Here is an 18463-nt window from a genome sequence, read left to right as displayed (position 1 = left end):
ACATAACCTCAAATTGACTTTTAAAATGTTCTGTTATTTTAAGGCATAAAACAAATTTAAAGAGAAACATGGTAAATAATTTATTAAATTCAATTCACTTTCAGAAACTGTACAGAGATTATACAGAAATTATACTAGGATTATGTTACTTTTTTATGGCAAACAGTGACATAAAAAAGTTGTAAAATCTGACAGAACTGTGCCATGACCAACAATAATTCTATTGAACTGATAGTTTAGCATGAGACCATTATAACATTCAAACAAGTTATAAATTTGTGTCTACTTTGATAATTAGTTTCTGCCAAGGAGAAGAAATAATGTAGTTAAAATACTACTCCCTTTGGTTTTCTGCCACATTGTCTTTAAGAAAAGTAAGTGTGACAAGAGTATTTTCACATCTGAATTTGTACACTGTCTTGGGCAGGTTGTGTGTTAGATTAGTAGTAAATGGTGATTGTTTGATTTTATGTTTTATCAGGAGCTACAACCATAGAGAAATATGACCTCAGAACAAATTTGTGGATCCAGGCAGGAATGATGAATGGCAGGAGACTGCAGTTTGGTGTGGCTGTTATTGATGACAAACTCTTTGTAATTGGAGGTCGAGATGGCTTAAAGACATTGAACACTGTTGAATGTTACAATCCCAAAACCAAGACTTGGACTGTCTTACCACCAATGTCAACACATAGACATGGTCTAGGTAAGATCTCTTACTTTATTGATATTATTTTTAGAAACATTTATTGATAGTTAAAATGCATGTTAAAATAATATTACTGTCATTAATTATCATTAACTTTAGATAAATTATGAGCTTATTTGGAGCATTTTTTCTAAGTTCTTGACATTTTCTTGTGTTGACTAATGTGCATTAAACTGTTGAGAAGGATGTCAAAGATACCAAAATGAGTAGACCTCAAGCAATCCTCAAAGTTTTCACAATCTGACATTCATACAACATGTAAAGTTCAATATGAAAAAAAAATAGAACTATCATGGAGAGGACAGAGTAATGTTGCCCAGAGGAAAAAAATAGTTAATGTGCATTGAGGAAAACTTAATTAAGGTGGCTCACTCCACTCCCATAACTAGCCTACCCATACCTTTGCATGTAATTAATTCCACCTTGAAAAATCTGTGGGGAAAGAGCAATACAGTTTAGAGAAAGAATAACGTATCAATTGGCACCAGGGATCATTAACACAGGATTCAACTGATTTCTCCTGTGGAAGAAACTGGAGATGCAGAGAACTATATTGGGATTCGGATGATCTGGGTGTGAGTCTTGAATCTACCGTATTGACATGATTTGAAGACAGCACTTAAACCATAAGACTTCAATTTCAAGACTTGCCACCAATTCAAAGTTATTAAGTAGATAAAAATATAAGTATAATGTTATGAAATCACTGTGTGAATTGTAAAGTCCTATACAAATATTTGAAAAGAGGAATGAAATAAAGGTGAACAGTTCCTGAATTTGTACTTGTACCATGGGTATTACAAAGAGAAGTACAAATGACTTTTTTTGAATACCTGAAATATGGCAAGTAGTCAATTAAGTGTCTTTCATGTATTTAGAATATACATATTAGAGAGCTATCCAGGTTTAATTGCAAATTCATTGATTTAGACATTCATAGGCAAGCAAAATTATAGAACATTTCTAAAATACATAATAATACTAGTTCAATTTTGATATCTCTAGCACTGCACTTCCCATTCTTGTTTACTCTACCATCAATTTAAGCAAACATTAAATAAATAAATAAATAAATAAATAAATAAATAAAATAGGTCTGGACTATTTGATCTTTTAGCTTACCTCCCTTTTTTCACATTAGGTACTAGTAAATTAAGGAATAGTAACAAATATATGAAAACCTTTTCAAGTTCTAAAATTTTTTGCTTTAATAACTATATAATTTATTTAAATCACATGGAACCAAATTATAATATTAAAATATTAACAGCAAATTATTCTTCCCAGGTAACATTCATGAGTATTAAAGGTTTCTTACATGATTGTTTTCCAAATATAATGCAGGATTTTTGCTTTTATATCCATGTAAAAGCTATATGTGTTGTTTTAATTATCTAGCTATCTAATTACCTATGTTTCTGTTTGAGTGAAATGTAGAGAATAAGCACTCTGGTTTAGAATGTTTAGAATTTAATGTCTCCTTCTTCCTTTTTGTTTTCGACAATTCAGTAATTTTCTATTAAGGTGTACTAAGGTTCAATTGTGTAGGTTATTTGCATGCTAAGAGAACATACTTGAAAAAATTTCACTGAGAATACATCTTATGCTATATAATTTCAAGTGTTTAAAGTGTACAAGGTGATGGTGTGCCTCCAAATTCTGTCACACAGCGTCCTCTCCTCTAGGCATCAGGACTGGACAAAACAGTAACCTGGGGTATGGTCTTTCAGTTTTTCTTATTTGCTAAAGGGTTCATTGTAAAGGTTCATGTGGAAGTAAGGCTGCACAGCAAATGACATGAGCTAATAAGTATTTCAGGTATCTGAAATGTAGTGCAGCATTTCTCACAAGTTTTGGGGACCCAATACTAACTGTGGTAGTACACTATTTTCATTCCTCGCCCTCCCTTGCTTTGTGTTTTTCATTCTGTTTCACTTCTATTATCAAGTGGCTCACCTCTCCTCCATATCTTATGCCATTGGCTTCCTCTGTTTTACTTCCTAGGGGCTATTACTTCCTGTCAGTTTTTTTTTTAATTCTCTCCTTCAATACTCCCCAAGATCCGTCCTTGTTGAATTAGTAGATAGAGCATCATTTCTGGACACAATTCTCATCCCAGAGTGCCTCATAGATTGCTAGCAATGCCCAGTACATAGAAAGCTGCCTTCAACTTGGATGCCAATCCAAGCTCTAATCAGCTGAAGCCAGATTGATAGCAATGCAAGATACATGTGTGTTTCCTGATGAAGTTGAGTGTTTCCTTTATGATCAATCACATTCCTTGTGATCAGTTGAATCTCAGAAGTTCATCATTCTATGTCACACTCAAATGCAATAAGCCTCCTTGGCCCAAGATTTCTGTCCCTTCGATATACACATCAATCTTTGATTTACCTTCTCCTGGGGACTCCTATTACATTGATGTTGATATTTCTTATTTAATTCACCATATCTTTTTAGTTTAATTTTGTATGTTTTCTTTTATCCCTTCCTATTGGCTAATTTTAATATCTAGCCCTCCAAATTGTCCTTAATCTTCATGCATCATGATATTTCTCCCATATATTGATGTCTTGATCTTAATTAATTTTTTTCACAAACTTGTTATTCCTGCTTGGTAATTCACTATAATTGCTTTCTTCTTCCATGGTATTAATATTCCTCCTTGTCTCTGTGAGGCTATTTATTATACCTATTTCAAATTCCTATCTGCCTCTTTACTTCTTTTTTTGTTTATTATATGTGATCATCTTCCTTCTCTTCCTCAAATTCCTCTTTTAGCTCTCCTCTTACTCTTCTCTTTTTCCTGTTAGTCATCCTTTTTCTCCTCCTCCTGTTGCTGTTCTTTTTCTCCCTCCGCTTCAGCTTCTGCTTCCCCTTCTTCCCCATATCTATTTTTTCTTCCTCCTTTTTTTTTTCTTCTCTTCTAATTTTATTTTAACAGTAGTTGTAACCAGGGAAATGTGTAATTTTTAACTGTATTTTTAACTGTAATTTTTAAGTCATATGAATATATCAGACACTTTGGCTAATTGAATGGGAGTTAAGGCATATGCCATTCTTTGTACCCTCTCAAAACATTCAGGACTGGATGGGAGGGTTATGCCAGGGTGTGGAGCCCTGACCTTGCAAGCTGGTTTTGTGCAACCTATCGGCTGTTATTCCTGACATGTAACCCTCAGTGACACATCTGCTTACTTTCACTTGCAAATAAATGTCCTTATGCCTTTCTTCTTTATCTGTGATGCCCTAACTATAGGACTGGAAGCTTGGATAGGAAGGGAATGTTCTGAACCAGTAAGTCTATTTGCTTCTGCTGTTAACAGTTCTTCCTTTAAGCTGGGCTCTGACGACATTGTGATGTCATCCAGCCAATTATGGCAGGCTCTTGATGGGTTCTGCTCTCTTGCTGCCAAGCAATGTAGAGGGTTCACTGGTTGTTCTTTTGACCACATCAAAAAAGCACAGATCAAATTTTCCTCCGAGATATTCCCCCATTGCAGTGCCATGAATTTTTGTCTCAGTAAGTTACAACTAACTTTTGTTTTTCTAATTATTTTTTACAGTGTCAATGTTTGTTTTTCAAAAACGCACCATGACCTTCCCTTTATGTAATCCCTGGTATTTGGTTTGAATGTAAATCAGCAGCCTTCTGTGCTAGTTTTTTATTCGTTCAGAAATTAGAATGTCCCATTTTATTTGCCATATAATCAGTACTTATTCTGCGATATGCAGTGAAATTACAAAATTGACTATGTAATCCCATGTTATGCATTCAAATGACTAGAGGTAACAGGCTAAAGTAAAACTTAAAAATATGTAAAATATATAAAAATATATATGTGTATATATATATATATATATATATATATATATAATGTATAAAATTCAAGACATTTTTGACCTGTATGGCTTTTTTTTTCTCACTTGATTTGTATAGGAAAAACAAAACCTTGAATTATTTTTTGAGAAAGTCACATGAGTTCCTTGGTTGCTAAAGATGATTATGTGGCCAAAAATGTTTCATAGCTATCAATAAATGAAGAAAGCTCCTTCTGCTGCATAAAATAGCATAGAAAACTTATATGCATATTAAGTCTGTGATGTCAAGGGAGCAATGCATCTGCCTAGAGAATTAAACTAATTAAGACCACAGTTCTCTCAATATGCTAAGAGTTTTTATTTTGGCATTTATGTCTTTGAAGCACATAATCCACATATCATGACTTTTTTGCACCACATTTTATATTATATAAAACTGAATAAGACATTACTACAATACAGTGTTTGCAATTATGTCTTTTCAGGAGAAATTGATAAAGAGTAAGATAGCTGTGGATTATTGTGGATTTTCTACATGCTAGGAACCAATGTTGTATATTAAACATATGGTAGGAGTTGTTTTTATTTTTATTTTGTTTAGTTTTCAATTCAGGTAAAATCCACACACCGTAAATTCAAGTTTTAAAGTGTAGAATTGAGTGCTTTTGAGTATATTTACAGTTGTGCAGCCATCACCACTATTAAATCCCAAAATATTTTTATTATCTTTTTAAAAAATATTTTTATATTTATTTATTTTTTTCAGAGAGAAAGAGACAGAGTGTGAGCAGGGGAGGGGAAGAGAGAGAGGGAGACACAGAATCTGAAGCAGACTCCCCGCTCTCAGCACAGAGCCCAACGCAGGGCTTGAACCCACGAACTGTGACATAATGACCTGAGCCGAAGTGGGATGCTTAACCGACTGAGCCCCCCAGGCACCCCCACAAAATATTTTTATTATCTTAAAAAGGAACTGTACTTGTGGTGCCTGGGGGGCTCAGTCAGTTGAGCATCCAACTTCAGCTCAGGCCATGATCTTGCGGTTTTTGAGTTGGAGTCCCTCATCAGTCTCACTGCTGACAGTGTGGAGCCTGCTTTGGATGCTTTGTCCCCCTCTCTCTCTCTGCCCCACCCCTGCTCACGCTCTCTCTTTCTCAAACATAAATAAATATTAAAAAAGAAAAAAAATAAAGAAACTGTGTATCCAAAAGTACTTGCTCTTCCTTCTCCCTTCCTCCTAGCCCCTAACAATAATAATCTACTTTCTGTCTATGGATTTGCCTATTCTGGACATTTCATATACATAGAATCATATAATGTGTGGTCTTTTGTTTACGGCTTCTTTTACATAGCATAATTTTTTCAAGGTTCATTCCTGTTGTAGCATGTATCATTTCCTCCTTCCTTTTATGGTTGAATAATGTTCCATTGTTAGAATTTATCACATGATGTTTTTACATCATAAATAGAAAGACATTGGGTTGTTTCCACTTTTGGACTATTATGAATAAAATAAAACTGCTATGAACATTCATGTATGCCTTTTTTTTGTACTATGTTTTCAATTCTCTTATAGATATAGATAGATACAGATAGATATAGATATAGATATAGATGATATAGATATAGATATAGATGATATAGATATAGGAGTGGAATTGTTGAGTCATATAATAACTCTATATTTTATTTCTGGAGGAACTGCTGATTGGTTTTCAGAATGGTTGCACCATTTTCTATCCCCTCAGTAATGTATGAGGGTACAAATTTCTCCACATCCCTGCCAACACTTATTATCCTTTCTTTTTATATTGTAATTATCTGAGTATATATAAAATGGCATCTCACTGTGGTTTTACATGCATTTCCTACTGAATAATTTTTAAAAAGTTTTTCTGTGCTTATTGACATTTACTCATATTCTTTGGAGAAATATCTATTCAAACGTTTTGTCTATTTTTTGTTTAGATTGTTTTCACTGTCGAATTTAATAGTTCTTTGTATATTCTGAAAATGTCTTCTGTTAGATATGAGTTTTCAAATATTTTTATACATTATATGCATTCTATTTTGACTACCTTGACAGTGTCCTTTGAAGCACAAAAATTATTAACTTGATGAAGTTCAAATTATTTCTTTTCTTTTTTTCACACAATATTTTTAATTAATTTATTTTTCAATCTATGTCCAAGTTATTTAGCATATAGTGCAACAATGATTTCAGGAGTAGATTCCTTAATGCCCCTTACCCGTTTAGACCATCCCCCCTCCCACAACTCCTCCAGCAACCCTCTGTTTATTCTCCATATTTAAGAGTCTGTTATGTTTTGTCACCCTCCCTGTTTTTTTATATTATTTTTGCTTCCCTTCCCTTATGTTCATCTGTTTTGTATCTTAAAGTCCTCATATGAGTGAAGTGATATGATTTTTGTCTTTCTCTAACTGACTAATTTTACTTAGCATAATACCTTCTAGTTCCATCCACATAGTTGCAAATGGCAAGATTTCATTCCCTGTGATTGCTGAGTAATATTCCATTGTATATACATATACCACATCTTTATCCATTCATCCATCAATGGACATTTGGGCTCTTTCCATACTTTGGCTATTGTTGATAGTGCTGTTATAAACATTGGGGTGCATGTGTCCCTTCGAAACAGCACATCTGTATCCCTTGGATAAATACCTAGTAGTGCAATTACTGGGTTATAGGGTTTTTTCTTTTATTTCTAGTGCTTTCGGTGACATAGCCAAGAAAATGTTGTCTAATCTATGGTCATGAAAATTTATGCCTATGTTTTCTTTTAGAAATGTGATACTTTTAGTACTTAAATTTAAGAATATAGTTCATTTTGAGCTAGTTTTTGCACATGGTGTGAAGAAGCAATTTGACTTCATTCTTTTGCATGTTGTCTCAGCACCATTTGTTAAAAAAAACAATAATAAACTTTCTTTCTCATTGAATTGTCTTTTTAAATTTAATTTTATATTTACTTATTTATTCTTAATCTCAGTATAATTAACATATCGTGTTGTATTAGTTTTAGGTGGGCAATACAGTGATGCAACAATCTATACATTAATCAGTACTCATATAATTTATTCTCCTTTTCCCATTTCCCCCATCCCCCACCCACCTCCCCTCTGAATACCACCAGTTTGTTCTCTATATTTAAGAGTCAGTTGTTTTGTTTATCCTTTTCTCATTGTTGTTGGTCATTCGTTTCATTTCTTAAAATCCACATATGAATAAAATAATGTGGTATTTGTCTAAAGAAAGCCATCAGCAAAACAAAAAGACAACCTACTGAATGGAAGGCGATATTTGCAAATGATATATCCAATAAGGGGTTAATATCCAAAACACATAAAGAACTCATACAACTCAACAGCAAAAAAAAACCCTAATAATCCAATTAAAAATGGTCAGAAGTTATGAACAGACATTTCTCCAAAGAAGACATACAGATGACCAACAGACACAGGAGATGATGTTCAACATCATTCATCATCTGGGAAATGCAAATAAAAGCCACCTTGACATACTACCTCACATCTGTTAGAATGGCTAAAATCAACAACACAAGAAACAGCAGGTGTTAGAGAGGATTTGGAGAAAAAGAAACCCTCGTACACTATTGGTGGGAATACAAACTGGTGCAGCCACTCTGGAAAACAATGTGGAGTTTCCTCGAAAAGTTAAAAATAGAACTACCATACAACCCAGCAATTTCTGGATTTACCCTAGATATTTACCCCAGGATACAAAAATACTGATTTGAAGAGATACATGGACCCTGATGTTTATAGCGTATTATCAACAATAGCCCAATTATGGAAAGAGGGCAAATTATGGAGATATATATATATATATATACACATATATATATATGGTGGTCAGAGGGATAAATTAAATAGGTGATGGAGATTAAGGAAGGCACTTATGGGATGAGCACTGGATGTGATGAATCAGTAAATTCTGTACCTGAAACTAGTATTACACTGTATGTTAATGGGAATTTAAATAAAAGCTTGAAAAAAGAAAAAACAAATCAATTGGCCGTAAGTGTGAGGGTTTATTTATGGAATCTCAAATCTATTCCTTTTGTTTCTGTTTCTGTCCTTATGCCAGTGTCACACTGTCTTTATTGCTCTCATTTTGTAGTCATTGAAATTTTGACATTGAGAAGTTTGAGCCCTCTGACTTCATTGTTCTTTTTTCAAGAATTTTTTGGCTATACATATAATGTTATTTGCAAAGAGAAATGCTTTTATTTCCTTTTTGAGAAACCATATGGTCTTTATTTAAAATTTTTTAAAGTTTATTTAGTTTTGAGAGAGAGAGCACAAGCAGGGGAGGGGGAGACACAGAATCCGAAGCAGGCTCCAGGCTCTGAGCTGTCAGCACAGAGCCCAATGCAGGGCTCTGTCAAACACTTAACTGACTGAGCCACCCAGGATACCCCAAAACCATATGGTCTTTATTTCTCATTTTTGCCTTCTGGCCCTAGATGGAACCTGAAGCACAATACTGATAAGAAATAGCAAGAGGGGACATTGCCTTTTTCTTTTATTTTTTTTAATGTTTATTTATTTTTGACAGAGAGACAGAGGGTGAGTGGGTGAGGGGCAGAGAGAGAGGGAGACACAGACTCTGAAGCAGGCTCCAGGCTCCAAGCTGTCAGCACAGAGCCGGACGCGAGGCTCAAACCCATGAACTGTGAGATCATGACCAGAGCAAAGTTGGACACTTAACCAACTGAGCCACCCAGGCGCTCCTGCCTTTTTCTTAAACTAAGGAATAAGGTTTCAGTTATTCACTATTAAATGTGATGTTATTCTTTTTTTCTTTTGTGGATGCTCTTTATCAGCTTAAGAAAACTCCCTTATATTTCTAGCCAGTTGAGTGTTTTATCATAAAAGATACTGGGATTTTGTCAAATGCTTTTCCTGCATCTATATGAAAAGCATGTGATTTTTCCCTTTATTTTAACAGTACAGTGTATTACATTAATTGATTTTCAGATGTTAATCACCTTATTATTTTTTCAGAAAAATCTCACTTGGTCATGGTCTATAATCCTTTCCGTATGTTGCTGTTTTTGGTTTGCTAGTGTTTTGTGAAAGCTTTTTCATCTATATTCATAAAGAATATTGGTCTGTATTTTTCTTGTGATATCTTTGTCTGGCTTGAGTATTGAGGTAATAACTGGTTTCATGAAATGATTTGGGAAGTGTTCATTTATCTCCTAGCTTGTGGAATAGTTTGTGAATGATTAATGTTAATTCTTTAAAGATTTAGTAGAATTCATCAGAAAGACACAGTTTTTGAATTACTAAATCTCTTTATTTTTATTGATCTATTCAGATTTTTCTGTTTCTTCTTGAATCACTGTCTAGCTGGTGACCTCCTAGGAATTTGTCAATCTCATTACAATATCTAAATTGGTGGTTTATATTCTTTATAGTATTCCCTTAGTATCCATTCTGTTTCTTTAAGGTAGGTAGTGATGTTCCCTATTTTACATCTGATTTTAGTAGCTGGCACTTGGCTCTCTCTCTCTTTTTCCAACTATTTAAAGGTTTGTCAATTGTATTGATATTTTCAAAGAACCAACTGCCATTTTCCTGGTTTTCTTTATTCTAGTCTCCATTTTATTTATTTCCATTCTATTTTTTAATATTACTTTTCGTCTGTTTGCATTGGGTTTGCTTTTCTTTTATTTCTTAAGGTTAAGGTTAGGTTGTTGGTTTGAGATTCTTCTTTTTTTTAAACATAACACTTTTTTATTTTTTTTGTTCTGTTTACAGTGTACAACATGCTGGTTTAATATATACACACACCGTGAAATGAGATCCTTCTTAATTTTTAGCAGCTATACTTTCCGTGCTTCAGGTGCACTCCAGAAGTTTTGGTGTTTTTGTGTCTTCATTTTCATAACTCTCAAAGTATTTATTTTTTAGACTTTCTTTGACCCATTAATATTTAGTAGTGTGTTTAATTTCCACATATTTATTATTATTGTGATACAAAGTACATATTTATACATCCATCAACACAGATGTAAAATTATTGCTTTGAGTAAATGTCTTTTAAATAAAATAGGAGAAAATAAAGTTGTAAACCAAAAATACTGGGGAACCTGGATGGTCCAGTCAGTTAAGGGTCCCAGTCTTGATTTGGGCTTGGGTCATGATCTCATGTTTGTGATGTCGAGTTCCACCTCAAGCTCTGTGCCGACAGTGTAGAGCCTGCTTGGGATTCTCTCTCTCTCTCTCTCTCTCTCTCTGCCACTGTCCTGGTCATGCTTGCTCTCTCTCTCTCTCGCTCTCTCTGCCACTGTCCTGGTCATGCTTGCTCTCTCTCTCTCTCTCTCAATAAATAAATAAATAAACGAACATTTAAAAATATATTAACTTATCAGTGCTCTTATTCTTTATGTGGATTTGTATTAATGTCTAAAAATGTCAACATTTTGGCCTGAAGGACTCCTTATAGTATTGCCTATAGGGCAGGTCTGCTGGCAATAAATTCCCACAATTTGTTTGTTTTTAACCGGAGTATGAGATCACTTCTCCTTTATTTTTGAAGAAGATAAAATTCTTAATGGTCTTTTTCTTTCAGCACTTTGAATATGTCATCCCATTGTCTTCTGGCCTCCTCATCATCTGATGAGGATAACCTTGTAAGGAGAATCCCCTGTATGTAATATGTTGCTACTCTTTGGCTACTTTCAAGATTCTGTCTTTGGTGTTGGATGGTTTGTGATGTGCCAGGTGTGCATATCTTTGAGCTTATCCTGCCGGTGGTCCCTAGTGCTCTGCTCTCTGGCTCTCAGCTCAGTTGGGTTCCTAACAAGGCAGAGTTGTTAACTGCCTACTGAAGTGTTAAAGGAGTACACCAACATGCACACTGAAGTGTTAAAGGAGTATGCCAACAAAGACAAGTTTTCCTCCTCTTCCCCCATAAGGAAACTTTGTCAGAGGTGCCTGAAGAAGACCTCTTCTCAAGCCCGGGGAATAAAGGTGCCTGGGCTATGCATGCAAATACATGAAGGGTGTGACCAGCCAAAGGGGTCTGAGTCCTTGATTGCAGCTCCCTTCAGAGACTGCAGTACCTTGACTGTGCACAAAGACTGGTGTAGGGAGAGCAGATTTCCTTAGTGAGTCCTTCCGGGTAAAGATAGTATAATTACCTGTGGTCAGGTCTATAAAATCCCATGTAGATTTTTAACCAGGAGCTGGACTCCTCATGCCTTAACCTTCACTTCCTGTTTATACAAATCCTCAAGGTCAGTGAGAGGTACCTATTGCATTCTCAGATTTTGCCTGAGCATACACACATCCCTGAATTAGCCTCACCTAATTTCACCACCTCGGGTAGATATGATATTCAATAATTGCCTCTGATTGCTTTTTCCTTTGATATATGCCCTGGAGCATTCTCAGTAAAAGGAAGACTTGGTCAACGGATAGAAAGGCAAGCCCTGCAAGTGAAGGTTTCCAGAGAACTGGCAGAGAGGTCAGATAAAAACAGTTCTTTGAGTATAGGACTTCTGAAGAATCTCCAAATCTGTGCAGGGCCCTCCAGTGGCTGTCAGCCTGATGGATTTCCTGACTACTTTGATTGTGAGGTTGTTGGTTTTCAAGGCTATTGTAAAGCTCAGGGGAAAGCCTCACTCACCTCCATCCTGCCCTGCCCCAGCTCTGGAATCTGACTGCAGGCAAGATGATGTCTGAGTTCCCTGGCCACATGGGGCCCTGTCAATGAATGGAAAAAGGACAGGTTAAAACCAAGCAAACTTACTGTTCTTATCTAGATTCAGCTACTTTTCTTGAATAAATGCTCTTCAAATATTTATAAGCCTTATTTATTTTCCAAAGTTCTGATTTCGATACAGTTGCCAGTGTTCTCATTACTTTTATGGAGTAGTGGATTTTTGGATGTCTTTATTATACCATTCTTGCTGATGTCACCATGAAGGAATTTTTCTCAAATGGGTACAATAAACAGAAATGGACTGATCCATGAACAAAGGGTTAGCTGAGAAAAGTGATTGAAAGCCAAGTGCATGTTCAGGGTTATGCACATGCCCAGGTAAAATCAGGAACCTGGATGAAACCAAGAGAAACTTGGTAATTAATTCAAGACCAAAATTACATCCTTGTGAAAGTCTGATGAAGATAAAGATGTTTCCATGAAAGACACTGGATGCTCCAGCTGGCATCTGCTTCTATCTATTCTAGTTCTATGAAGTAGCTGAGTCACATTACCCAAGAAACTAGATGTGACTGGAAACATTGACAATGCAAAACAAAACAAAACAAAACAAAACAAAACAAAAATCTTACTTTCCTTCTTTGCTTTGTTCATTCTAGTTTTAAAGTTCCTGTTGGAAGCATCTTATTGGCGAAGCTTAGTTTATAGGTACAGGCTTCAGTTTTTCAGAATCAGGAAAAAGAAGCAACTCAACTAGTTGGCATCTATAGTGGAAGATAAGGCCTGCTTCCGATGAACATTTATATGTGTGAATATTCAAAAAATAAAAGGGACATTCGATATTGGGGTCATGAGGGAAAAAAGACCAATGTCTACTATTCATTTGTCAACTGATTAAATACTGACAACCACCCTATAATGTAATTATTCTTATTGCTGTTTTAAAGGTAAAAAATTATGCACAAAGTAATCATTACTTCTTAATGTCACATTATCTGACAAGACAGAATTGTGATTTTAGTCTAAGTTTGTTTCACTCCAAAATCATATTCTTTCTAATACAACATGCTCTTCCTAATGTAAGTAAATGGTAATACATATCTTCTATTTATTAATAATAAATATATAAATATATTCTATTTACTATTTTCACTTTAATTTATCAATTGAGACTCATCTATCACCTTATCCATACAAAATAAGACATACACACAAAAATAGGCATTTGCTACCTGAGTGTCTGAATGAAATTGATAACATGGTTCATCAATTGTGAAAATGCCTGTAAGATGATTTCAAGGAATGTTTCAACCAAAATATTTTAGTTTTGAAGTACAGATGTATAGATATATATTTAGATATAGATATAAACACGTAAGTAGGTAAGTAGGGAGATAAATGATAGATGATGGGTAGATTATGGATAGATGGATAGATAGATAGATAGATAGATAGATAGGTAGATAATGGATGGAGATGTTCTGTGCTATTTCACTGTGCAACTATATTCATTTGAATTCTGCTAAGAGTGGAAAAAGGGAAAATACTGGATGAATTGTTTGCTATTTTCCTATCAACAATTTTGATGCCATTGGAATGATGCTGTTTGGAACTAGCAAATCAGAAAAATTAAAAAAAAATCTCTGTATTCTGGCACTTCAGGATTACCCATCTTACAGGCTAGTCTCCCATCCAGTTGTCCTAATAGGAAACTTTCCTATGCAATTAGAGGTCTAGGAACTTATTACCTCATATTAAAACTATACAAGCTATTAAGATTCCTAGGCCATTTTAGAGACAGGAGAGGGGTAAAGATATATGTACATATATGCAACATTCTCTGAAAAATCATAGGTAGCTTCCAAAAGTAAAAATAAAATGAAAAGAACAAAATTAATTTGGGATCCTCTAATAGAACTCACAAGATATTAACTCTTGGAACAGTTATTTAAAAAGATAGCAAAGAAAAGAAAGGTCTCTTTAAATTTGAAGTGTTTACTGAAATTAAGTATAAATAAAATTTATGGAAAAAATTAAAATTTGTATCATCTCTTAAATTCAAGGAGAGGAAATATATTAAAATAATGGGAAAATAGATGAGATAAAAATCAATAGTAAGAAAGCATAATATTCTACCCCATGATAGTTTTAGGAGAGTACTAAGAAAGTAGGAGAGAAAATAATGTGAGAGTATTTCTCTGAGTTCAACACATGGCCTCAAAAATGAGTAACCCAGCAAGCAACTAGAAACTTGAGTGAAGAAGAGCGAGTTCAGTCTGTTTGCATCAAATTTCAGAATATCAAGGATAAAGAGATGATTATAATGTCTCCCAAAGAGGGGGAAATTAACCTAAGCTAACAAGAATAACCATGAATGAACAGCAATGAAAAAGTGCAGTGAAATATCTGAGTCAACTACAAAGGAAGAATAATCAGACTGGATTCAAGCTTTTCAGTATCAATCTTAGATGCTAGACGATAATGAAAGCATCCTTCACACTTCTGACGGCAAAGCTTTTCAACTTACTTATGTCAAGTCAAACTATCACTCATGTATGAAGGGATTAGAAAAAGCATCTTCAGACAGTATTGGTTCTGCTGATCTCAGTAAGGATGTTAACCTCAAACTCCATTCTCACAGGCTTGACATTGGAAAAGGAGCATCTCGGGAAGAAAAAATACTCTAGTGTTAGGATACTAAGATCTCCTTCGTTGTCAGGAAATGTAGAGGAAAGATAGTTGTGCATACACAAAATTCTCGGCCTCATGGAAGAAGTAAGCCATGAGATGGTCTCTTTGCCAAAAACAAACACAGGACTGTTTTCTATCTGCAAAATTTGGGCAGTCCTAAGGTGTCACTGAATTTCCCTCCTTCTTGTTGCTTAAAAGAAGTCTGACTCCACTTCTGCCTTGTTATCCTTGCCTGTTATCCTCGATTTGCTTACTAAAACAATCTGAGGATGCTCTGCTCAGAACAGAGGGCAGGGGGGGAGGATGGAGGGAACTTCTTATTTGCATCCAGAAACACAGCCCAGAAAACAAAGCAAATCAGGTTTCATAAACTGCATGGGCAGAATGTGATGTTAACATTAAAATATTAAAGAGTATTTTCAAAACAGTATTACGTATTTGAATTAATAAGATTCCTGAATGTATACATGAAGAAAGAGAATGCAAAGTGGCATTATCAATTTTTTCCTTGGCTTTTAGAAACTATGTTTGTAACAATAAGTAATGAATGGACTGCAGGAAATATGAGCATAATGAAAACTTGCATTTATTTGTGGTAAAACCCATTAGAGTAGAAATCTCATTTTAAACTGTCAGTTTTCATTGTCTTAAAAGGAATATTTGCTTCAGCTCAACCTCTTTTTCTTAAATTATATCAGTATATGTTTGTCTTCTTCATATCTCTTTTACTTAAAAAAAAAATAGCATTTCTCACAAGACCAGAGGGCCTACATTTCTTTAGAACTATTCTCCCTTCAGGGACACCTGAGTGGCTCAGTTGGTTAAGCATCTGACTTTCAGCTCAGATCATGTTCTCAGGGCTGTGGGTTTGAGCCCTGTGTCAGGCTTTGTGCTGACAGCTCAGAGCCTGGAGCCTGCTTCTGATTCTGTGTGTCCCCCCTCTCTCTGCCCCTCCTCATTCATGCTTTCTCTCTCTCTCTCTCAACTAATAAATAAATTCAAAAGTATTCTCTCTTCAAAGGTTTGCAAATTTTTATAAGGAAACAAAATTCAAAACAGCCCACTCAGTTTTATATGCCAGATACAAAAACTGGCAATGCAAAACAATATAACAAGGTAGTTTGGGGTTGCAAATAAAATATTTAATCATTTTGATAATGTACACTGAACACATACTCAAACACATATAAACAAATGTATACACAGGCCCACAATTTTCAGTACTTATAAAAGACTGATTTATAAAATAGTGACATTTCTGAACAGGATATGGGACATAAAAACAAGATTTTGGAGCTCATAACGTTGCCATTTACATTTGAAATTTTAATTGAGTAACAGAAAACCATAATAAGGTCACCTTTCTAATTGTTTATACAAACATATTTATACAGACATGTAGGTAAAATTTCAAATAACATTTTAGAGCTTTTATACCTATTTTCTCTAATTTTATCAGTTCCCCTTATAAATATCATAGATACACCATTAATAATCCCAGCAACAAAAAGAGGAAAAAAAGGAAGGAAAGAAGGAAAAGAAAAAGAAGCATCAGCAAACTACAAGACCCAACAGAATGTGATTTTATACACTGATTTGTAAATTCTAAATATCAGTAAAATCCTCATTATGTTTAGTCTTCTGTTACCTGTTGAATTATAAGATTAGATATTCCCTGGTGTCCTTCCACTGAGTTATGTTCTTGTTCAAATAAACATTTACTGAAGACTTTTTTGTCCTACAAATTCTGTCGAATGCTGGGTAAACAAGAGACAAATGAAGGAATGCATACATTCAATATTTTACGCACTAGTTACATAGAGTAGTTACAAATAAAATTTATTTGTTCAGCCACAGAGAATTTGTGCCCTGTTCATTACATAATAATCTTTTACTTAATCTATTACTTATTTCCAGAAGTAAAATTTTGGGTCACAAAATGTTTCACTGGTCCTTAATGAATTCATCTTAGATTTATGGATATCCCTTCTCTTAAAGAGTCAAGAACTATTTTTTACCCCTTGATGTGGTATTTTACAAAAAAACACAGAACATTGAATTTCTGCAGTGGTGCTAACAATTAGTGGAATGAATAAGCAGAATTCCTTCTACTGTACCATGCTTTGATAAAATGGTAAAGGTCCATAGAAAATCTTCTAGAACACTGCTCCTGGAAACTAAGATCTGGTTCTGTACTAACAGTTTCCTCTTTATAAGAAAACTTGAGAAATATAACTGTTGATCTGAGTCACAGTATTAGTTTTCTCTCCCTGAGCAATTGGTCAGTTTTTATCCCCTTAATGTCAGAGATGATGTAACTAGATTTTCCCTTGTGTGTTAAATACTTTAAAATCTAGAGTTAAATTTGCATATGCAAATGTATGCATGCTGTTGTTGTTTTTTTTAATTTTTTTTTCAACTTTTTTTTTTATTTTTGGGACAGAGAGAGACAGAGCATGAACGGGGGAGGGGCAGAGAGAGAGGGAGGCACAGAGTCGGAAACAGGCTCCAGGCTCCGAGCCATCAGCCCAGAGCCTGACGCGGGGCTCAAACTCACGGACCGCGAGATCATGACCTGGCTGAAGTCAGACGCTTAACCGACTGCGCCACCCAGGCGCCCCTGCATGCTGTTTTTATAGCCATCTCAGATTTGGCTCTATTTTATATTTCTTTGCTTATTTTGCTATCTTCTTTAGCACATAGTTTTTAAATCAAATATATCTGTCTCTACTTCTTATATTTTGGAAATCACCTTAATTTTTCAATAATAAGATGAGGTATTAAAATAAAGATAAGGCTAGAAGAATTAAGCTAGTTAAATCTGAGGAAAGTTTGTGCAAGAATATTCATTGGTTAAATCATTCCATCCTTCAACTAAAATGATACCACTGAATATTATAATACTCATTTTAGAATGAAAAGATGTATATGATATTGTATTCAAAAGTCTTATGACTAAGGAAGAAGACCAGAAAAGTTAACAGCTATTAAAATAAAGTGTTAAATAAGTACAATAAGTGAGTACTATCATCATACTGTGTGAGGTTAGAACGGATAATTAGGAAAGGTTTCTAAAGAGAGGTGATGTTTAATCTTTTTAAATGTTTATTTATTTATTTTGATAGAAAGAAAGTGAGCACAAGTGGCGTAGGGGCAGAGAGAGAGGAGAGAGAGAATCCCAAGCAGGCTCCGTGATGTCATCACAGAGCCTGATGCTGGGCTCTAACCCATGAACTGTGAGATCATGATCTGAGCCAATGTCAAGAGTTGGACACTTAACTAACTGAGCTACTCAGGCACCTTGAGGTGATGCCTAATTTTTACTATAAAAGATTAATAGGCAAATTGAAGAAGAAAAAATACATTTCAGTCAACAAAGCAAATTTGGGTGGGTTTTTGTTTTGTTTTGTTTTGTTTTGTTTTGTTTTGTTTTTTTGGTAAGATTGATTGATTGATTGTGATAATCCCTACACCCAACATGGGACTCAAACTCACAACCCTGAGATCAAGAGTCACAT

At 34.7% G+C, this 18463-nt stretch overlaps 1 protein-coding gene across 2 annotated transcripts in view; it reads left to right on the top strand.

Annotated features, from left to right (window-relative positions):
- Positions 1-18463, top strand: part of KLHL1 (kelch like family member 1) — a 360434-nt gene that overhangs the window by 270319 nt on the left and 71652 nt on the right. For both annotated transcript variants that reach the window (XM_047864918.1, XM_047864911.1), the window contains one exon: positions 482-706. In XM_047864918.1, the coding sequence (XP_047720874.1) occupies positions 482-706 (225 nt within the window). The remainder of the gene's footprint in view (positions 1-481; positions 707-18463) is intronic.

The sequence above is a fragment of the Prionailurus viverrinus genome, chromosome A1 (assembly GCF_022837055.1).
Source record: "Prionailurus viverrinus isolate Anna chromosome A1, UM_Priviv_1.0, whole genome shotgun sequence".
Taxonomy (NCBI): domain Eukaryota; kingdom Metazoa; phylum Chordata; class Mammalia; order Carnivora; family Felidae; genus Prionailurus; species Prionailurus viverrinus.
This window is presented reverse-complemented; position numbering and strand designations above follow the sequence as displayed.